This window comes from Enhydra lutris, unplaced genomic scaffold (assembly GCF_002288905.1).
Source record: "Enhydra lutris kenyoni isolate GAN:26980312 unplaced genomic scaffold, ASM228890v2 scaffoldscaffold21, whole genome shotgun sequence".
NCBI classification, from domain to species: Eukaryota; Metazoa; Chordata; class Mammalia; order Carnivora; family Mustelidae; genus Enhydra; species Enhydra lutris.
Window position 1 is genome coordinate 36,670,944 of NW_019154105.1, and position 24,343 is coordinate 36,695,286.

The 24,343-nt window shown below is 37.6% G+C and overlaps 1 protein-coding gene across 2 annotated transcripts; it reads left to right on the forward strand.

The window, feature by feature from the left end:
- Positions 1-1,610: 1,610 nt before the first annotated feature.
- Positions 1,611-22,174, forward strand: LOC111148800 (toll like receptor 6). 2 transcript variants are annotated; one of them, XM_022505613.1, is made up of 2 exons: positions 1,611-1,759; positions 19,301-22,174. In XM_022505613.1, exon 2 carries the CDS (start codon positions 19,370-19,372, stop codon positions 21,749-21,751), a length of 2,382 nt encoding a protein of 793 aa, XP_022361321.1. In that variant the 5' UTR covers positions 1,611-1,759; positions 19,301-19,369; the 3' UTR covers positions 21,752-22,174. The 2 variants fall into 2 exon arrangements, with proteins under 2 accessions (XP_022361321.1, XP_022361320.1); XM_022505612.1 differs by lacking the exon at positions 1,611-1,759 and adding an exon at positions 18,961-19,124.
- The last annotated feature ends 2,169 nt before the right edge of the window (positions 22,175-24,343 follow it).

The window sequence follows — 24,343 nt, forward strand, 5'->3', positions numbered from 1 at the left end:
GCCTCAACAGGAATAGTCTCCTTGTTCCCAAAAACCGGCATCGTGAATTGTTCTTACGAGCGTTTGTTAAATCATGGAGCGATGTGAGGAGATCTACAGTGATGGGTTTACGTGTGTGCACATGTGTCGTGTATGTAAACATGGGTGTGTGTTTTCTTAAAGACTTCAGTCCAGTGTTGTTTGAAATTTCCTTAAACCCCCAGCTGCCTCCTCTCTCCTCTCCTGTTTCATGAAGCTAGTTTCCCAGTGCCCCAGATATCTTGTGGCTCCCTAATTCTTTCTTTTGGGGACCCATCAGAGACCCAGCCTCTCTTTGCGGTTTCTCCCCAGGCCTGAGAAGACTTCCCATTATGGTTGATGAGTAAGAACAACAGTAAGAAGCTAGCCTTTCCCTTCCTCCCCAAAGCAGAAGTGATTCTTACCCAAATGTCTCACTTTGTTATGGGTCAAATCATAGGGTCTTAACTTGTTTTTCATAAGATGAGGTAATGCTGGACAGCGGGATGGATTATAGAATAATTATTTAACTCATACATTCAGTTCTTTTTTAAAAAAGATTTTATTTATTGACAGAAATCACAAGTAGACAGAGAGGCGGGGGGGTGGTGGGGAGAAGCAGGCTCCCTGCTGAGCAGAGAGCCAGATGCAGGGCTCCATCCCAGGACCCTGAGACCATGGCCAGAGCTGAAGGCAGAGGCTTAAGCCACTGAGCCACCCAGGCACCCCTGTTCAGTTCTTTTTGATTAAGTGGCAAGCCTTGGGAATCGGATATCCTTGCTGCTTGAAGTGTCTGGTACTTCTTTTTGTAGCAACCTTTGTTGACTGTTCTAAAATCATTCCAAACGGCCTTTAGAAAATTGATTTTTAGTTAGTCCTGCAGTATCTCAGTGTCATTTATTATCCTAGAATTAAGAATTAATGCATCTAGTGGTCCTTCCTAGCTGCGTGCTTTGGGTAAATTCTGCAGCCTTTAAGGCTTAGTTTCCTCATCTACAAAATGGGCACAATCATATCGACCCCAAGGATCGTTATTACCATCAAATGTGACAATGGCATAAAAAGCCAATAACACAGTGCGTAGCACACAATGAAAGCCGAAGATATGTGATTAATAGTAAAAAAAAAAAAATTAATGCATCTAATAATACCAAATGTTGGTCAGAGTGTGGGGAAACAGGATGAAACTTCCCCCCAGGTGTGGCTATATACATATATATCAAATACTACACTTTCCGTGAAAGTTGATTTTTTATCAACACGCTAATGGACCTAAGCTTCTTTTACTTTAAAGTACCTCATCCAGCTGAAGCAATGCTCCAAAATAGCTTGAGAACGGTGGTTGCAGTTATTTTGGAAATGTTAACTGGGCTGATCCCTGGAAACACCCCACATTCAGTAGCTCCACTCTGGTGACTGTTCAACACAGCGGCTGCATACTCTCAGAGATAAATCTTCCCTTAGAAGGAACCTTTTCCTTTCCACTGAAATCGTCTTAAACCGTCTGCTCGCACGAATTTAAAGACTGGATTACGGTTTGAGTTCCTTAGCCCAGAAAATCGGGCTGACCCACAGACTTTTCACGTGATCTTTGCAAGGAAATTCCTACGTCGGTGTAATTCCACGAAGGCTCAACAGATGGCACAAAATCGTTTCTGTGGCACCGCTTTGCTTAAACCAAGGACCTGCCTTCGGTCAGAAGCTCGCTTTCCCTTGCGTTTTGGAAAGGACTTTCCTCCTCTCCTGGGAAAGGAACACCGAGGTAAGTGAGCAGGCTTTTGTGGATTGTCCAAAATATGGCAGAAGGACCTCAAGTATGCGAGAAAATGCCAACGATGGCACAGGAGAGGGGTAACCCTTCTTTGGAATGTTTGCCAGATGAGTTTCAGTGTCCTTTGAAAAAAGTCGCGGCTGTCCTTCTCATTTCCAAGAACGATGAAAAGTGGGGTGTCTTCACGGCTGTCTTGAAGAGAGGTAAAAAGAACTGGAACTTGCAGCCATAGTTCAGGGAAGACACTAACTGATGTCATTTCGTCTATTTCTGTCTGCATCTCTCACCGCTCCCTCTCGTTGCTTGCTTCCAGCGACGTTTACCGCAGTTTCTGCTCCTTGCGCGGCACCCAGCCTGAGTTACGGGTTTTTCTAGTAGACCTGAGCCTTTGCTCCCCCTCATTACTGGGGATGTAGTGGTTCCTTCGTATCTGTCACTCATGGGGAAGCACTTTGAAAGCAGGGATTACTCCAACGCTCTTCTTATCTCTATCCCCAGCTCCTGACACCTGGCACAGCCATTAAATAAACATTTATTAAATGGAGGCAGTGGCAGCGATGGGTCTAGTGCTGCTTTCTTCCAGGTCTCTAACCTAAACCTTGGCAAATAAAGCGATGTCGTTCTTTCTTTCTTACTTGACTTAACCACGGACTCGCATTTATCTCAATGTTTTGTTCATCGTGTCTTTTTCGTAGTTTTTAATGTTCATAGAACCTATCCACCGGAGTTTTTTTTGTTTCTCCCCCCTCGAAATAGAGCTTCCATCTGTCTTTTTTTCTCCCTCTTCTTATTGGATGCATTAAAGAAAAAAAAAAAAAACTTTTACCTTTGATCTCTTTACTTCCTTTTAAAAAAATTATGTACTCTCTGACCGTCTTCTTCCTCTTTTCCCTCTCCTTTATTTTGCTTAAATAGAAAAGCTCCTGGCTGGCTTGTTAAGTGTATACAGTAGGAGCTGCTTGAGGATATAAATACCCTTGGAGCAGTATTTGTGTGTGGGAGGGTGGGGGGAGGCGGGTAGGATGTTCTCAGCTGGTCCACTTTCTTACATGGTGGCTGAGTTTCAGTCCCCTGAACACAGACACGGTGGAGGGGTATCTCACCAACTAGTGTCAATGATCCACTATCATGTGGAAGAAATTTTCTGTATGTATCAAAATTCCAAATAATACAAGCATGTTCTCTAAATATAAAATATGTTGGGGTGCCTGGGTGGCTCAGTGGGTTAAGCCTCTGCCTTTGGCTTAGGTCATGATCTCAGGGTCCTGGGATGAAGCCCTGAATTGGGTTCTCTGCTCAGCAGCGAGACTGCTTCCCCCTTTCTCTCTCTGCTTGCCTCTCTGTCTACTTGTGATCTCTCTCTCTGTCAAATAAATAAATAAAATCTTAAAAAATATATATATAAAATATGTTTACATTAGCTATATTTTGAGACAAATCTTTTGAGTCAAGAAAATGTTCAAAATTAGAAATTTTGCAACTATGTGCAAAAGTATGAGAAAGAGAATGAAATATCTATGATTCAGAGATCCAGAAATAATCACTGTTTGCATTTGATATATTTCTTTCTATTCTCTTTTGCCTAAGGCTTTGTATATTTTGTCAGGGTTTAATCATATTTTACAAAATTCGAGTCCTACTACATACACAATTTTGTATTCTTTTATTCATTATGTTATTTATACTTTATATTTAATATAAGTATAAATTATATGTACATAACATTTTCTATTACTTCAAAAGTATAATATTTGAGGCTGCATGATATTCCATGTTATAGGTATACAATAACTAATTAAACTGTTTTCTACACTAGACAATATCATTTTTTTCAATTTTTCATATGTCACAAGCATTTTCAGAGTAATATTTTTATGTGTATTTCTGATAATTCCTTTAGGAAAAAATTCTGAGAAGTGTAATTGCTAAAATAAGGATAAAGATGTTCTTAAGGAATTTATGTTTGAGAACAAATTGTCCTTCAGAAAGTTTGTACTAATTTTTCATTTCTGCTGGTAATAAACAAAAGCTTTTATTTTAGTCACACCTGCCAATACTGGCCATTATAGTTTTTAATTCTCCCAGTTTGGTAGGTAAAAATAATCATACTTTTTTTAATCTTTAAGAAATAAAAAGTCCCATTTGATCACTTTATCTTTTTGTGCTTAAATATCTTAAATTATAGAAGTCCTAACATTCCCTCTGTAAACCCTTCATTCTGTATCTCCAGAAGATGTACATTTTCCTACATGGCCAAAGCATTTATCAAAAATGAACATTTATTATTTTTTAATAGAATCTAATGCTGGGTCCATCTTAAAATCCCTTCTCCCTCTTTTATTCAAGTAACTTCTTTACTGGGTCTGTCTAAACTGAGATTCAGAACGTGATTCATCTAAATGTTATGTTCTGGCTTGTTTAATATGCATTTTTTAAAATAATTTTTAAATTTCTTATAAACATATAATGTATTATTAGCCCCAAGGGTACAGGTCTGTGAATCGCCAGGTTTACACACTTCATAGCACTCACCATAGCACATACCCTCCCCAACGTCCGTAACCCCACCACCCTCTCTCCACTCCCTCCCTGCCCCCCATCCCTCAGTTTGTTTTGTGAGATTAAGAGTCTCTTATGGTTTCTCTAATATGCATTTTTTAAAAAATCAAGTATGGTGGACAGGCAAAGTTACATTAGTTTTAATACATTAGTATCAGTTTGCAACTTTGTGAATCAACAAGTTTAAATGTTATGCAATGCTCGTCACAAGTGTGGTTACCGTCTGTCACCATACGATGGTGACATACTATGACAGTGACATGGATTATATTCCCTACGATGTAGCTTTTATCACCTTGACATATTCATTCCGTAACTGGAGGCCCGTACCTCCAACTCCACTTCCCCCATTGTGCCCATTCTTCCCACCCCTCTTCCCTCTGGCAACCGCCTGTTTGTTCTCTGTTCTTATGGGTCTGTTTTCTACTTTTTGTTGTTTGTTTGTTTTGTCTTTTAGCTCCTACGTATAAGTGAGATCATGGTACTTGTCTTTCTCTCTCTGACTTCCTTCACTTAGCATTACAGGTCCCTCCACGTTATTGCAAATAACAAGTGTAATTATGTTGAGATGTATAAATACTGTATAAATATCTTCTTTATCCATTCATCTATGGATGGACACTTTAGCTGCGTCTATATCCTGGCTTTCGTAAATAATGCTGCAGTAAACATAGGGAGCGTTTTTATCTTTTGTGAGATTGGGTGTCATTCCTATTATTAACTATTGCTTTTTAATTCTTTGATATATTTTCTGAGCAAATAATGTGCTCTTCTTTTTTACATATTTTTAAATTTTAGATTTTAATTAATTAGTTATTTTTAATTAGTTAATTTTTAAGCTATTTTAAAAATTATTATAATTTTTAATTAGTTTTTTAATTAATTAATTTTTTTTTTGGAGAGAGAGTGAGTGCAAGCAGTGGGGAGGGGCAGAGGGAGAGAGAGTGAATCCTATGCAGGCTTCACACCCCGTGTAGAGCCTGATGGGAGGCTCGATCTCACGAGATCATGACTTGAGCTAAAACCAGGATTCAGACTCTTAACCAACTGAGCCATCCATGCACCCCAACAATGTGCTCTTCTTAATTTTGAATGTTGAAAATAAGCTAAGAGGAAAATAAAACTCCCTTACAATTCCACCATGTAGAGATCATTACTTAGTATCTTGATATGTATCTTAATTTACCCACATGTATCTGTACATACTTTTTGCTGTACATTTTAAAAATAAACTTTTGTCACTTACATATAGATGGTGTGCAATTTCTCATGAAATTAACTTTTCATCATTTTTAAAGGCCAATGGTAATATTTAATTATATAGAGATAACCATAATTTACTTGACAATGCACTATTTTTGGAAAATTACATTTCCTTTTCAAAAAATAATTTATTTTGTACTGGCCACTTTTTCATTCCCTTTTACTGGTTTTAACAGTTTTTCCATTACTTCTCTTGGATTTTCCATGCTAACATTCATATATCTGAAAATAGTGATCGATTTATTTTCTGTATTCTAATATTTCTGTCTCTCATTCCTTCTCTCTCCCCACCTTAATTATAATGGCTGGAACATCTAGACCACTGTTAAATAACAGTGAGCATTCTTGACTTTGAATTTGACAGAAATGCCTTGGGAGTGGGATGTTTAAGTTAGGTAATATATTTTTCATCAAATTTTCAAAGTATCTTTTCGATATCTACTTTAATTAAAGTTGTATTTTTAGGCAGAGATGAATGCTGAATTTAACGAGTGAATTTTTAACATCTGTGGAGATGCTCATCTCTTTTTCTCCTTTTATCTATTGATGTATTATTATCATAGATTTGCTAGTAATAATAAGTCATTCTTGTAGTATTAGAAATACCCTAATTAATCATTGCATATTATTCCTTCAGTAAGGAGCCAAATGGATTAGGATTTCTTCATTCTGAGCTTCTCCCCACCACCAAATGATTGGAATTTGTCCCTTTTATTTGTTTTTCTAGTAATTACTCCTAATTTATAATATACATACTTAGACTTGTATTTTTCTAGCAACATCTTGAATTTACTGGATCTATCTATAGATTCTCCTTAATCAGGCAAGGATCATAGCATGCTTTTAGTTCACTCTCTCCCTCTCCCCGACTGTCTACTAACTCCCTTGTAATTGTTGGCAATTTTAGTTCCACATTGTTATTAAAATTTTTATCATCAATACTAGTTGGAATTTAGCACTAAATTTTCCTACCTTCTTTGCAGAGTATTCCTTCCTGCATCCCCCTTATTGTCCTTTTTTTGTGGGGTGGGGGGACTCAGTTTATTTTTCAGAGATTAGTCTGTCCTCTGGTAATTCAGATGGTGGATCTGTCTTCCAAGTCTTTTAGTATTTCTTTTATATATCATCACTTTGGCCTCTTGTGCTGTGTTTTGGGAAAATTTCTCTTCCTGGTCTTCCATCTCACAAATCCTCTCACATCAGCATTGCCACTCTGTAATTCAACTCATACAGTGAGTTTTCCATTTCAATTTTTAAGTTTTTAATTTCCATGAAATTAAAACTCCATTCCTTTTAAGAATTCTTCTCTCTCACTGAGGATGTCTATCTATTATTAATGGCTATTCTGCTCTTTTATGTCTGTTTCTTTTCTTTTTCTTTTTTTTTGACAGACAGAGATCACAAGTAGGCAGAGAAGCAGGCAGAGAGAGAGGAGGAAGCAGGCTCCCTGCTGAGCAGAGAGCCCTATGTGGGGCTCAATCCCAGGACTCTGGGATCATGACCTGAGTCAAAGGCAGAGGCTTTAACCCACTGAGCCACCCAGGTGCCCCTGTCTGTTTCCATGGGTGTTAGCTTCTCTTATATCTTGCGTTTGGTTCCCTTTTTATCATGGTGTTTATTTTGTAAGTGTCATGCTTTTTGATTGTGCAACCCAAATTGTGGTTGACACTCCATGTCAAACTGCTTGTTGATCTGCTTTCATAGTCTGTTTGTCAGAAGGGTAGACCAAACTAGTGTGTATTAATTTCATATTGCTGTTGCAGCAAATTACCACAATTCAGTGGTTTCAAAAAAAAAAATCTACTATCTTATGTAAGTTAGTACTACAACATAGGTCTTGTTGGGCTTATATAAAGGTGTTGACAAGGCTGCATTCCTTCTGGAGGCTCTAGGGTAGAATCCATTTACTTGCCTTCTTGAGTTTCTGAATTCTACCTGCATTTCTTGGCTCATGGCCCCTTCCTCATGGCAACTCAAACCCTTCTTACATCACATCACTCTGACCTCTTCTGCCTCCTTCTTCTGTTTTTAAGGACCCTTGTAATTGCATTGATTCTACTTGAATAATCCAGGATAACCCTCTTATTTTAAGATTAGTGAATTAACAAGTTTAATTTCATCTTCAACTTGAATTCCCTTTTTCCATGTAATGGCATATTTACAAGTTCTGGGATTAGGAGATGGACATCTTTGAAAAGCTAGTGCCCTATCATAGTCCCATCTGCTTGTGATTTTCAGAGACTTCTCTTGCTTTCAGTTCCCTGAAACACTTCTCTTTCTGACTATGTGTGTGTGTGTGTGTGTGTGTGTATGTGTGCGCGTGCGCGCTCATGTGTGCGTTATTATTTCCTCCATCATTTAGGGGATTTAGAGCAAGAGGAGGAGGCTAGAATCTGTGCACACCACATTGTTGTTTCTCATAATTTTTATTTTATTTTTTTTATTGTGTTATGTTAATCACCATATAATACATCATTAGTATTTGATGTAGTGTTCTAAGATTCATTGTTTACATATAACACCGAGTGCTCCATGCAATATGTGCCCTCCTTAATACTCATCACCAGGCTTACACATCGCCCCAACCCTCTCCCCTCTAAAACCCTCAGTTTGTCTCTCAGGGTCCATAGTCTTTCATGGTTCATCTCCCACTCTGATTTTCCCCCCTTCACTTTTCCTTTCCTTCTCCTAATATACTCCTTGTTACTCCTTATGTTCCACAAGTAAGTGAAACCATATGATAATTGACTTTCTCTGCTTAACTTATTTCACCCAGCATAATCTCCACTTGTTGATGCAAACATTGGGTATTCATCCTTTCTGATGGCTGAGTAATATTCCATTGTATATATGGACCACATCTTCTTTATCCATTCGTCTGTTGAAGGGCATCTTGGCTCTTTCCATAGTTTGGCTGTTGTGAATGAATCACTTTGAAAAACAGTGTGGAGAGTCCTCAAAAAATTAAAAATAGAGCTACCCTATGACCTGGTAATTGGGATCTCATAATTTTTAAAGTTTGTAATTGAAAATGTGATTTTCTTGATCCGGAAAATGTTTAGAATGTTTAAAAAGATGGCTTAAAAAGTTTATTTTGTAGTCTGAAAAATGACTTTACAAATTTCTGCAAAAATTTATTTGACTTAAGAATCAATATTAGCAAATGCTCCATGAAACCTGGGGACTTAGTATTCTTTTTTCATGGGCTCAAAGACTCTGTTAAATCCTTTATTATTTATTTTATTCAAATCCCCATATGCTTACCTTATGTGCTTGATCTAATTGTGACCCAGAGAAATGCACTACACGTCTTCACTATCACTATCTCCTTGTGTTTTTAGCATTTCTGCTTTGTAGATTTTGATGCAGTTATTCATTGCGTGTCTTTATCTGTTGTATTTTCATTGTGACCTATTTGTTTTAACCAGTATGAAGTAGTAGACTCTCTTATCCTCATTGCCAATTCTCTGATCCTTTCACCTAATGGAGTATTACATACACAAACCTCAATTCCTGATGAATACAGCCCCCCAGTTCTCTTATCTTTGCCCTTTTACAAATATTGTTGTATGGCTTACACATCTCAGAATGTGATATGCACCCACCCTCAAGTGCCTTCCTACCTCTTATTCAGTTCTTTTTCTCCCCCCAGATTTATTGAGATATAATTGATTTGTATAAATTTAAGACCTGTGATATGATAATTGATACATATATATCTCTATATATCTATATTTATGTATACCTATTGCAATATATATATATATATATATATAAATATATATTTATTGCAAAATGGTTACCACAGTAAGGTTAATTAACACATCCATCACCTCACATAAGTACCTTTTATTTTCAGTTGTGAGAATCTGCTCTTTTAGCAACTCTCAAGTATATAAAACAGTACTGTTAACACACTGCACAGTAGATCCCCAGAACTCATTCATCTTATATTTGGAAGCTTGTACCCTTTGACCAACATCTCCTCACTTCCCCTGTCTCCAAGACCTTGACAACCCCCTTTCTACTCTCTGTTTCTATCAGTTTGGCTTTTTTAGATTCTCATATAAATGAGATCATACAGTATTTATTTTTTTCAGTCTGACTTTATTTCATTTAGCATAATGTCCTCAAGTTCTATCCATGTTGTCACAAAAGGCAGGCTTTCCTTCTTTTTATGGCTAAATAACATTCCATTTTATATGTACCTCACATTTTCTTTACCTATTCATCTGTCATTGGACACTTATGTTGTTTTCATGTCTTGGCTATTGTGAATAATGCTGCAATGAATATGGTGATCCATTATTTTTTGAGACAGTGATTTCATTGCCCTTGGATATATGTCCAGAGTGGGATTGCTGGATCATATGTTAATTCTCTTTTTAATTTTTTGAGGAAACTACTGTTAGCCACAATGGCTGCACCAGTTTACCTTCAGTGGTGTGCAAGGATTCCTTTTTCTCTACATTCTTGTCAACACAGGTTATTTTCTGGGTTTTTTTGATAACCATTCTAACGAGTGTGAGGTGATAGCTCTTTGTGGTTTTGATTTGCATTTCCCTGATGATCAGTGATCTTGAGCATCTTCTGATGTACTATAGGCTATCCGTATGTATTCTTTGGAAAAATGTCTATTCAGGGCTTCTGTCCATTTTTTAACCAAATTCTTTTTAAAAATTTATTAATATTAATATTAATTTTAATATTTCCTATTGGGTTGTCTTAGTTCCTCATATACTTTGGATATTAATCCCTTATCAGATAACATGATTTATAAATATTTTCTCCAATTTTATAGGTTGAATTTGCATTTTGCTGCTTGTTTTTTGTGTTGTACAGATTTTTTTAGTTTGATGTAGTTTCATTTGTTTATTTTTGGTTTTGTTGCCTATGTTTTTGGTGTCAGATCCAAAAAAATATTGCCAAGACCAATGTCAGGGAGTTTTCCCTTATATATTCTTCTAAGAACTTAATGATTTCAGGTCTTTTGGTTGAGTTTTTAATCCATTTGGAGTAAGCTTTTTTGAAAGTGGGGTAAGATAGGGATCCAGTTCTTTTACATGCACATATCCTGTTTTCCCAATTCTATTCACTGAAGAGACTACATTTTCCTTATCAAGTATTTTTTATTCCCTTGTCAAATATTAGTTGACTGTATATACATGGATTTACTTCTGGGCTCTCAATTCTGTTCCACTGGTCTACATGTCTGTTTTTAAGCCAACACATACTGTTTTGATTGCTACAGCTTTGTAGTATAGTTTGAAATCAGGAAGTGTGATGCCTCTAAGTTTGTTCTGCCTTAGGATTGATTTGCAAGTTAGAGTCTTTTGTAATTACATATGAATTTTAGAATTCTCTTTTCCACTTCTATGAAAAATGCCATTGGAATTTTAATAAAGATTGCACTGAATCTATAGATGGCTTTGGGTAGTGTGAACTTTTTAACAGTATAATTCTTCTGATCCATGAATACAGGATATCTTTCTATTTGTTTGTATCTTTTTCAGCTTCTTTCATCAATGTCTTCTAGTTTTCAGTATACAGGTCTTTCATTTCCTTGGTTAAAATTATTCCCAGATATTTTAGTCTTTTTGATGAATTTGTAAATGGGATATTTTTCATTTCTTTTTCAGATAGTTTGTTGTTAATACATAGATATGCAACATTTTGTATGTTGGTTTTGAATCAGCAACCTTAGCGAATTTAATAATTCTAACAGTTTTTTTTTCATGAAGTCATTCAGACTCTCCACATATAAGATCATACATCTGCAAACAGAGATATGCAAAGAGAGGGAGGGACAAAATTCCTTCCCATCATTTGTCAAGGAGTCTATTTTCCTGAGACAAAGCTTGAGTATGACAGGTTTTATAAGATCATACATCTGCAAACAGAGATAGGCAAACAGAGGGAGGGACAAAATTCCTTCCCATCATTTGTCAAGGAGTCTATTTTCATGAGACAAAGCTTGAGTATGACAGGTTTTTCCTAATAAGGCTCCTGATACCGTTTCATGGGTGTAGATGCTTTTGGATCCTACCATTAATTTTCTATCCTTCTTTGTTTTTGGTGGCAAAGTGGGTTTTTAAAAGTTTCTGTGTTTTATTAGGTGTTTTGGTGGCAACTGGGAGAGGCTCTAGAAGAGGAGCAGTGAGGGACTTTTAAAAATTGTATGTATGTATGTATGTATTTATTTTAGAGAGAGTGAGTGAGTGTGTGTGTGTGTGTGAGCAGTGGGGGGTGGGGGGAGGATCAGAGTGGGTAGGAGTAGGAGGGGGAAAGAATCTCAAGCAGACTCCATGCTGAGTGCAGAGCCGAGGCAGGGCTTGATCCCATGACCCTGAGATCATGACCTGAGTCTGAGTCGAAACCTAGAGTTGGATGCTCAACTGACTAAACCACTCGGGCGTCCCTAGGGACTTTTAACCAACCATATGCCATTTTGTAATGGCATATGCCAGCCCAGAAGAGTTTTTCTCTCCCAAAGAATGGTTAATGGAAACCCTACTTATCTCTTAACTGTTTTACTATTTCCAATATACCTTCAGGTGATGAACTGTGGATCCTTTTGTTAATAAAACTGAACAAGTAGTCAACATCTGCTTTCAATTGTTCCTGCTATGCAAGGAACAATATTAATATTAACAATATTAAGAAATGCTGTCTGCTCTTGTCTCCTGAGAGCTTCTAGATGTTTACCTGTGCAGATCAGCTCTTGAATAGGGTAGAGTGAAACTCACATCCAACCCTTTGTTCTAGTCTCAAGTATGGCATGTGTGGGTTCGTGTACCTGCCTCCACCCTTCAGATAGGTAATCTTTTCTCAATCACTTGGCAACAGTGTCATGAACATCAGTGCCTAGAATCTGTTGTAGTACAGTGAGACTTTCTGGGTTCTGGGGAAACTGTTATCCCATACATACAGCAGCTTTAGATTGACATGTACTTTTTAATATTTCACTCTCTTTTCCTGTTTTATCAGCATGTCAACTGTAGGGACTTGATGTTTTCAGATTATCAAATGCCAATTCCTGTCTCTCTCAATTTGTTGCTTTTGATCTAGTGTGAATTGAAAAACACATACCATTTTTATGGGAATTGTGTCAAATAATGAGATCCTGTGACTAAAGAAATTTCCTATGACCACAAAGGGTGGAGTATATGCATTATCTCATCTGCCTCTTCCTGATCTGTAAGAGTACCTCTAACGTCTACCTGTAGGTGGTTCCAGGCAGGTGTGATTGTGGGCACTCTGGTGCAGGATTCTGCCCTCTGGCCATCACAGCTGCAACTGCTGCTTTTAGGAGGGTACAGTGGGAATTAGGCAGCTGTGGAACCCTCCCTGTCCTGCTAGCTCTTGCTCCCTGCAGGGGCTCATAAATGCTTTTCCATGCAGATCAAAGCTGGAATGGTATAGACCCATGAGTTAGGGTTAGGTCTTTGGTCTCTGGGACTAGATTCTTGCTTGATCTTTTGCACAATTATAGTTCCGCAGCTTTGTCTCAGTCACAAACATGGTGTCCGTGGGCTGCTGTGCCTGCTTCTACCCCTCAGCCAGTCATAAATGTCCAGTTTGGTGTACCTTAATCGTATCTTCTCATATGGTTCCACGAACAGAGGTATCATCACTACAACTGGTTTTTCTGAGGTCCAGTTCATGGAGGGGGAGGAAAGAGGGGGTTCTTCCTTGTTTGTGCCCAAACTTGGCTTTATTCCAATTGCTACCCTCACAAAAGGATTTGTCCTTCATATACCACAGAGATTCAGACATCAAGCCACAGGTGGATGGACCTTCCAACCTGTCAGCCACCTTCCTCCCCATTCCTTTTTAAAAAAGACTTATTTGCTTTTATTTGAGCAAGAGAGCATGTGAGCATGAGCAGGAGAGGCAGAGGAAGAAGGAGAGAGAATCCTCAAGCAGACTCCCTGCTGAGCATGGAGCCCAATGTGGGCCTCAATCCCAGGATCCTGAGATCATGACCTGAGCCAAAATGAAGAGCTGGACGCTTAACCAACTGAGCCACCTAGGTGCCCCCCCCCATGAGATAAATGGTTATCTCATGTTGCCTTGGCCATGCCTTGGTTAAGGATCTGAAAATCTGACTAACTGCATGCATGGCTTCACAATGACCACCAGCAGCTTATCTCACACTCATCTAATCATTCAGAAGCCCTAATAAGTCACATTTGGTCCACTTTCTTAGAAAGATGTAGGAGAGGAAATACAGCACCATCTTCTTACTTTGTTTTATATAGTTCATACACAGTCCTTTTAACATGGATGCTATTTACCATTTATTTACCATTACCAAAAAGTAATGTTTTCTGATAACACAGGGGACATTCTACATGTGTCAGGTTTTCAGAAAAGAGCTAGAAAATTACTCATTGGTAAGATTAGTCACTGGAGAAAGAGTTAATTGGGTTGGTTAACCCTTTACGCATGAGAAGTCACTCATTGCAGCAGATGGCTGAGTTTAGTGCCAAACTGAACACTGGTGTCGATTCTTGAGAATGTCTTACAGTTTCTGGAAAGAGCTCCTCAGTTGCCCTTTTGTGCAATTTTAGATTATCAAACTAAGTGATACCACATTTTGGAGGGATAAAGGACTGCCTTTTTAAAGAGAGTGAAGTGGGTGTCTGGGTGTCTCAGTTGGTTAGGCAACTGCCTTTGGCTCAGGTCATGATCCCGGAGTCCTGGGATCAAGTCCCACATTGGGCTCCCAGCTCCATGGGGAGTCTGCTTCTCCCTCTTATATTTTCCCCTCTCATGCTCTCTCTCACTCTCTCAAATAAATAAATAAAATCTTTTAAAAAAATAAAAGAGAATAAAGTATCCTCTAAGCCAATGAAAAGAGACCATAGTCATGTTGCTAACTTTTAAGACAGTTGATTTAAAGCCTTTGTTTACTAAGTCAATGCCTGTGCTTCTTCAGAAACCATTTCTATTAATTTCTTTTTCTCCTTTTTTTTCTATTTTTTTAAAAAGATTTTATTAATTTATCTGACAGACAGAGATCACAAGCAGGCAGAAAGGCAGGCGGAGGGGGGGGTGGGGGCGGAGGGGAAACAGGTTCCCTGCTGAGCAGGAAGTCCGATGCGGGGCTCAATCCCAGGACCCTGAGATCATGACCTGAGCCGAAGGCAGAGGCTTTAACCCACTGAGCCACCCAGGTGCCCCTTTTTTTAAATTTTTTAAAATCCATTTTGATTTTATTTTTGTGTGTGGTATAAGAAGTAGCCCAGTTTTCCCAACACCATTTTTTGAAGAGTTTGTTTTTCCCCATTGTATAGTATTGACTCCTTTATTGTAGATGAATGGACCATATAAATGTGGGCTTAGCTCTGGGCTCTCTATTTTGTTCTATTCATCTATGTGTCTATTTTTGTGCAAGTACAGTTTTTTTTTTTACTATAGCTTTGTAATATATCTTGAAATCTGAGGCAGTGATACCTCTGCTTTGTTCTTTCTCAAGATTGCTTTGGCTATTCAGGGTCTTTTGTTGTTCCATTCACAAAATAAATCTCTTTTCATTATCAATTATATAATGTAAACCTACTTTGATTTGAGGGTTTTTGAGATTTTTGTCATGAACGGATGCTACACTTTCTCAAATGCTTTTTCTGCATTATTGAAATGATCATGCAATTTTATCCTTTCTCTTGATATGATATATCACATTAATTGCTTTGCAAATACTGAACCACACTTACATCCCTGGAATAAATCCCACTTGAGAGTGGTGATTTTTAAAAATCTATTATTAGATTCATTTTGCCTTTATTTTAATGAAGATTTTTGCATCTGTGTTCATCAGAGATACTGGCTTATAGTTTTTCTTCTTTTTTTTTTTTCTTTCTTCTTCTTCTTTTTTTTTTTTTGGTAGTGTGTTTATCTGGTTTTAGTTTCAGGGTAATGCTGGCCTCATAGAATGAATTTGGAAGCTTTTCTTCATCTTCTATTTTTTTGAATAGTTTGAGAAGACCAGATATTAATTCTTCTTTAAAGTTTGGTAGAATTTGTCTGTGAACCCATCTATTCCTGGACTTTTGCTTTCTGGGAGTTTTTTTTTAATATGGATCTAATTTTATTGCTAGTAATCAGTCTGTTCAAATTTTCAATTTCTCAGATTCAGTTTTGGAAGTTTACAAATGGATTTTATCCATTTTTTTCTGTTGTTCAGTTTGAAATTAAGAGAAAAAAATCCCATTTATGATTGTACCAAAAATAATAAAATACCAGGAAAAAACTTAACCGAGGAAGTGGAAGATCTGTACAGACTGATTACCAGCAATGAAACAGAATCAGTAACTTGCAAATGAAAGTCCAGGACCAGAAAGCTTCACAGGTGGAACCTATCAAACATTTAAAGATGATTTAACACTTATTCTTCTCAAACTATTCCAAAAATAGAAGAGGAAGGAAAGCTCAAAAATTCATTCTATGAGGCCAGAATTACCCTGCTACCAAAACCAGATAAAGGCACAACAGAAAAAGAGAACTCTAGCCAGTATCAAAGAAAAATAGATACAAAAATTCTCAACAAAATATTAGCAAACTAAATTATTACAAAAATGATTCAACACAATCTCGTGGGATTTATTTCTGGGATTCAAGTGTGGTTCAACATTTGCAAATCAATCAACATGATACATCACACTAAAAGAAAGGATAAAAACCATACGATCAACCCAAATGATGCAGAAAAAACATCTGAAAAAGTACAACATTCATTTATTAAAGAAAACCCTCAATAAAATAGGTTTAGAGATAACATACCACAACATCATAAAGGCCTTATTTGAAAAAATCACAGCTAACATCATACTCAACAGTGAAAAACTGAGAGCTTTGCCTCCAAGATCAAGAACAAGACAAGGATGTCCATTCTCACCACTCTTATTCAACATGGTACCAGAAGTCCTAGCCGCCGCAATCAGACAAGAAAAAGAAATAAAAGACATCCAAATTGGTAAGGAAGAAGTACAATTATCACTATTTGCAGATGACTTGATACTATATGGAGAAAATCCTAAAGAGTCCACCGAAAAGCTAATAGAATTGTTAAACGAATTCAATAAAATTGCAGGATATAAAATTAAAATGCAGGAATTTGTTACATTTCTGTATACTTCTCCTCTTTTAAAATTAATGGACTCTATTTTTTTTTTTTAGAGAAGTTTTAGTTTTACAGAAAAGTTGAGCAAATAGTCCAGGAGTTTCCATATACCACTTCTCCACTGTGTATAGTTTTTCCTATTACATTTTGCATTAGTGTGGTACATTATATAATTGATATACTATTGCTAACTAAGGTCCATAATTTACATTTGGATTCAGTCTTTGTGTTGAATAGTTCTGTGGACTTTGACAAATGCAGAAGGTCCTGTATCCACTATTACATCATATGGAACAGATTCACCATCCTAAAAATCCTCTATGCTCTGGTTATTCATCCCTCTCTTCTCCAAACACTAGCAACCATTGATCTTTTTATTTTCTCTTTAGTTCTGCCTTTTTATGAATACAACAGAGTTGGAATTATACAGCATGTAGCCATTTCAGATTTGTTTCTTTTACTTAGAAATATACATTTGGTTCCTCCGTGACTTTTTGTGGCTTGACCACTCATTTCTTTTCAGCACTGAATAATATTCCATTGTATGGATGTACCACAGTTTACCCTTCTACCAACTGAAGGACATACTGTTGCTTCTAGTTTTTGGTAGTTGTGAATAAAGCTGCTATAAACATCTACATGCACACTTTTCTGTGGACTAGATTTTCAATTAATTTGGGTACATACCTAGGAGTGTGATTGATGGATCATATGGTCAGAGTATATTTATCTTTGTAAGAAGCTGGCAGACTGTCTTCCAAAGTGTCTATACCATTTTGAAGTCCCACCAACAATGAATGAAAGTCCCTGTTGCTCCAGAGCCTCACTAATATTTGGTGTTTCAGGATTTTGGCCACTCTCATGAGTATGTAATGATATCTCAGTATTTTAGTTTGCATTTCTCCAATGACATATGATATTGAGTATCATATCTTATTCTAATTTGCTATTTGGTGAGGTCACTGTTCAGAACTTTTGTCCATTTTTAAATTGTTATTTTCTTATTGCTGAATTTAAGAGTTCGTTATATATTTTGAACACAAGTCCTTCATCAGATATGTGTTGTGTAAATATTTTCTCCCCACCAGGGGCCTGTCTTTTCATTGTCTTAATGGTGTCTTTTGCAAAGTAGAAAATTTTAATTTTAGTGAAGTCCAACTTTAACAATGTTTTCTTTCATGGATTTTGCTTTTGATGTTGTATCTAAAAAGTAATCTCCAAACCCAAAGTCAGCTAGATTTTTTCTTATATTATCCCCTAGAAGCTTTCTAGTTTTATAGTTTATATTTAGGTTTATGATACATTTGGGGTTAATTTTTGTGAAAAGGGTAAGTTCTGTGTTAGAGCTTCCCCCCACCTTTTTTTTGTTGCATGTGGATGTCTTATATATAGTTCAGTACCATTTGTTGGAAAGACTGTCTTTTCTTTATGGAATTGCCTGGGCTTCTTTGTCAAAGACCAGATGGCTATATTTGTGTGGGCCTATTTCTGACTTCTTTATTCTGGTCCATTGATCTCTCTGTCCATTCTTTCACTGATACCATACTGTCTTGTTTACTGTAGGTTTATAAGAAGTCTTGAAGTTGGGTAGTGTCACTTCTCTAATTTTGTTCTTTTTTTCTCCTGTAAATGGATAATACTTTCTAATTTATTTGCATGCCTTCTATTGTTTAAAGTAGGCATTTTAAATATTATAATGTGGTAACTCTGGAAATATAACAAGGTGGTAACTCAGATTCTCTCTCCCATAGTTTATTGTTGCTACGTGTTACAGGGTGTTGTTGGTTGTTTGCTTAGTGACTGCTCTAAACTATTGTGTAAGGACTGTATTCTTTGTTATGTGTGGCCATTGACTTCTCTGCTCCATTAGCTTACGGCTAGTTAGTGCTTTGATGGAGATTTTCTTAAACACCTAGGGAAAAAATAAAAGAAAACTTCTGATCTTTGTAGATTGGCTCTGTGTTGATGCATTTCCTCAATGCTTATCTTGGCTATTTACAACTCTGCCTTAGCCTTTCCCTTCTGTCTTCATAGAATCAAAGGTCAGTCAGAGATGAAAGTTGAGGATTTTCTTATCTCTTTTGAGCTTCCACACAGCCCTGGATATATGTGTATCTCTCTACATTTTGTGGTAAACATGGGGTGTTACAAAGACTTTTCCCCCCTGTATCTCTCTTCCTTCCCTGGCTTTTTGGTGTGTGTGCTATTTGTCACATTTGTTATTCCTTGTTCTAGGTACCTATGGCTAGTATGTTTACCTTTAAAGATTTTCAATAAACATTACCAAGCAGCCTGCTCCAGCCCTGAGAAAGTTCTGAAGAGGGTGAAAGAAAGCCAAGCCCCTGAGTGGACCCCTAAGAGAGTGCCCAGACAGGATAAAACACAGAACCATATTTCTTGGGTAATAAGGTCTGTATTGCCTCCCCTGGTACCAACAAGATACGTAACTGGGAAAATATCACACTTAACTATGTGGACAGAAATGACTCTTACAGTGAATGAAAAGATCATTGAGATTTTTTGCAAGTGGAGGTTGGCGAGCAATCATCAATATTTATACATCTTCATGTATATTATATTTCTAGAATTTGGACACATATCAAGATGCTCTGAAGAACAGCAACAACTCTTTGGGGAATAGCCATCTCAACATCATGACCAAAGACAAAGATTCAATCACAGGAAGCTTTCACTTTGTATGCCTTGTGACCTTAATAGTCGGAAACATAATCCAGTTTTCTGAAGAGAGTGAATTTGCCGTGGACATGTCAAATATGAAACTTACTCATGTCCCAAAAAACCTGCCACCAAAAACGAAAATCTTAGATATGTCTCAGAACCACATATCTGAGCTTCATGTCTCTGACATGAGCTATCTCTCAGGGCTTGAAGTTTTGAGACTTTCTCATAATAGAATCTGGTGCCTTGATTTTAGAATTTTCAAGTTCAACCAGGATTTGGAATATTTGGATTTATCTCACAATCAGTTACAGAATATATCCTGCCATCTTGTCACAAGTCTCAAGCATTTAGACCTCTCATTCAATGACTTTGATGTCCTGCCCATCTGTAAGGAATTTGGCAACCTGACACAGCTACATTTCTTAGGATTAAGTGCTACAAAGTTACGACAATTAGATCTGCTACCAATTGCTCATCTGCATCTAAATTATATCCTTCTGGATTTAGAAAGATATTATGCAAATGAAACAGAAAGTCTTCCAATTTTGAATACAAAAACACTTGACCTTGTTCTTCATCCAAATCAGCTCTTCTCTGTCCAAGTGAACATATTAGTTAATAGTTTAGTATGCTTACAACTGACTAATATTGAATTGAATGATGATAATTGTGAACTATTCACTAAGTTTTCATCGGGACTCACTAGAGGTCCAACGTTACTGAATATTACTCTAAGACATATGAAAACAACTTGGAAATGTCTAGTTGAAATTTTTCGATCTCTTTGGCCCAAACCTGTAGAATATCTCAATATTTATAACTTAACACTATTTGACAAAATTCAAAAAGAAGATATTCATTATTCTAAAACAACACTGAAGGCATTGAAAATAGAGCATGTTAAAAATGAGGTTTTCCTTTATTCACAGACTGTGTTATATACAATTTTTTCTGAGATGAATATTATGATGTTAACCATATCAGATACACATTTTATACACATGCTTTGTCCTCCGCCATCAAACACATTTAAGTTTTTGAACTTTACCCAGAATCTTTTCACAGATAGTGTTTTTCAAAATTGTTCCCAACTTGTTAGATTGGAAACACTTATCTTACGAAAGAATAAATTAGAAGACCTTTACAAAGTAAGTCTCATGACTAAGCATATGACATCTTTGGAAATATTGGATGTTAGTGGGAATTCTTTGGAATATGATAGACATGATGGAGACTGCACTTGGGTTGGGAGTATAGTCGTGTTAAATTTGTCTTCAAATATACTTACTGACTCTGTTTTCAGATGTTTACCTCCCAAGGTCAAGGTAGTTGATCTTCACGATAACAGAATAAGGAGCATTCCTAAACCAATCATGAAACTAGAAGCTTTGCAAGAACTCAATGTTGCTTCCAATTCTTTAGCCCACCTTCCAGACTGTGGTACTTTTAGCAGCCTTTCTGTACTGACCATTCACTCTAATTCAATTTCCAACCCATCAGCTGATTTCTTCCAGAGCTGCCAGAAGATTAGGTCCATAAGAGCAGGGAACAATCCATTCCAATGCACATGTGAACTAAGAGAATTTGTCCAAAATCTAGGCCAAGTATCCCGTGAAGTAGTAGAAGGTTGGCCTGATTCTTACAAGTGTGACTATCCAGAAAACTACAAGGGAACCCTGCTGAAGGACTTTCACATGTCTCAGTTATCCTGCAACACAACTCTGCTGCTTGTTACCATTGGGGTCACTATGCTGGTGTTGACTGCTACTGTGACCGCCCTCTGTATCTACCTTGATCTGCCCTGGTATCTCAGGATGGTGTGTCAGTGGACCCAGACCCGGCACAGGGCAAGGAACATACCTTTAGAAGAACTCCAAAGAACCCTCCAGTTCCATGCTTTTATTTCATATAGTGGGCATGATTCGGCCTGGGTGAAGAGTGAATTACTACCAAACCTAGAAAAAGAAGATATAAGGATTTGTCTCCATGAGAGAAGCTTTGTTCCTGGGAAGAGCATCGTGGAAAATATCATAAACTGCATTGAGAAAAGTTACAAGTCCATCTTTGTTTTGTCACCTAACTTTGTCCAGAGTGAGTGGTGCCATTATGAACTCTACTTTGCCCACCATAATCTCTTTCATGAAGGATCTAATAACTTAATCCTGATCTTGTTGGAACCCATTCCACATAACTGCATTCCCAGCAAGTATCACAAGCTGAGGGCTCTCATGACACAGAGGACTTACTTGGAATGGCCCAAGGAGAAGAGCAAACATGGTCTTTTCTGGGCTAATATTAGAGCTGCTTTTAATATGAAGTTAACACTAATTGCTGAAAATGATGCAGAAACTTGAAAAAGTCAGGGACTTTTATTTAAAAAAACCATCATTAACTTGGATTCTGATGAACATGATGGTTTTGGGTTGCTGTATAGGTGGTGCCTTTATTAGCTCTACATATTTGGGGAAGACTTAATGAAAACTGTTTGAACTAAGCTAGGGAGCAAGGCTGGAGGCCGAGGTGTTGCTCAAACTTGCCTATTATAGGTACCTCAGTCCTCTGGTTCAACCATTCTGTTTCAAATGGAAATACTCTTGAGTAAATGCTCATTGAAGGACGCTTGCTCTCCCTTCTCCTTTCAGCCACAAATGGATTCTGTGTGAACAGGAATTTATGGGATTTCATGGCAGCAAGGAAAGGGTCAACCTCAGAAGTGTACACAGTGGCCCTTGGAGTATCTTTTTTTCTTTATTTTCTTCATTTATTTCTAGAGAGAGAGAGTGCATAAGCAGAGTGGGGGCAGAAGGAGAGGGATATAAAGAAAACCAAGCAGGGTCCACACCCAGCACAGACCGCAATGTGGTGTCTGATCCCACAACTCTGAGACCATGACCCAAGCCAACATCAAGAGTCAGACACTTTACCAACTGAGCCACCCAGGCACCCTGGTCCTTGGAGTATCTTCTGGAGCTTCACTGTCCTCTGAGTGAACTTTGTCATCCTGTTCAACTTTGGAGCTTGGGAAAAAATTAGACCAGTTATGGAAAATAAAGTTTTTTTTGTTCACATCTGAGTATATTATTAAATTTTTGACCCTGTCATACAAATATGTAGTTAACCAGTTAACTCATGACTTAATAATTTATGTATATAAAGGGCAATACAGTTGACCCCTAAACAACATGGGTTTGAACTGCATGGATCCACTCGTACATGGACTTTTTACAGTGTGGTACTATAAATATATTTTCTCTTCCTTGTGATTTCCTTAATGTTTTCCTTTTTTATCCAGTTTATTTTGTTGTGACAATACAATATATGATACATATAACATATAAAATATGTGTTGACTGATGTTATTGGTAAGGCTTCTGGTCGACAGGAGGCCATTAATAATTACGTTTTAAGAGTGTTAAAAGTTATACACAGATTTTTTACTAATTAAGTTTTGGGGGTGTTAAATGTTATACACAGAATTTTGACTACACAGGGGGTCAGCACTCCTAACCCCCACATTGTTCAAGGGTCAACTGTATAGCCTTCAGTCCCAGGCTGTTGAGGGCAAAGCCATGGATTTATTTGTTTACAAAGGAAACTCAGAGCCACATTTATTTATAACTGGTTATCAAATAGGATATTTCTGGTTGTCTTAGAGTTTTAGCAAATGGCTACCTTCTTGCTGTGTCCTCAGATGGCCTTTCCTCTGTGTGTACACATCCCCGGTGTCTCTTCCTCTTCTAATAAGGACACCAGTCATATGGGATTGGGGTCTCACCCTTATGACCTCATGTAACCTTAATTACCTCTGCAAAATCCCTGTCTCCAAACAGAGTTGCATTCTAAGGTACTGGGGCGTGAGGGCTTCAACATGTCAGTCTTGGAGGGGACACAATTTGGTCTGTAACAGATGACTACGCCAATAAATTAAAAAATCTTGTGAGGGAGACTTAGTCGTCACCAACATCCCTTCACCCATTATTTAATTAATGTGTGAGTTTTTTGGAGCACCTGACAACCCAGCTAGAGAGTACATTTCCCAGCCTCCCTTGCAGCTTGATGTGGACATGTGACTGAATTCTGGTTGTGGGATATAGCTGGAAACTGCCACTCTGGGTCAGATCTCTAAGAAAAATGAGTCTGGATTCCTTTGTCCCTTCTACTTTTGTATTGGGGAGAAGATATGATCTGGAGGATCCATCTAGAACCTCTGGCCTCCTAACGGGCCTCTTTGTTTTTCTTCTTTCCTCACATATTCTCCAAACAGCAATCAGAGGGATTGTTTTTAAAGTGTAAGTTGTATCAAGCTACTCCCCTGCTTAAAACCTTCTAATGACCTCCCCTTATGGTTAAAACAAAAGCCAAGCCCCTCAGGACCTGTCATCATGGTCTGCCTTCCACTCTGAACCACCTGTGCATCTCTTTCCTCTCTCCCCTTGCTTACCACCCTCCAGCTACAGCTGCCTCTGGCTCTTCCCCAATGCGCCACATTGAGTCCCACTTCTGTCCCCTCTGTCCCCTGGCACTTGTTACTCTCTTGGTTGAGATTATTCTTACTTCAGAACATGGCTAGCTTGTTCTTGCCATTCGTGTTTCAGCTTAAATGTCATCTCTCAGAGAGACCTTCTGGAATTCCCAACCTAAGGAAGCATTCCTCCCAGTCACTCTGGCACATTGCTTCCCTTTGGTTTCCTTTACAGCACACATAACCCTCTAAGTTATCCTGTTTACTTGTTTTCTGTTTCTGTCTACTAAAATATAAGCTCCAGAAGAAAAAGAACCATCTGCCCCTTCTTTTCTGCTCATCCCTGGTGTTAAGAACAGTGTGGTTCATTGAAGACCTTTAGTAGAACTTAACTGGGTGAATGAATAGCTCTGAATGGCCATAAGCATAAAATGGCTTTGAAATCCTCATTTTTATCTTAAAACCCCATGCAAACAGAATGTCC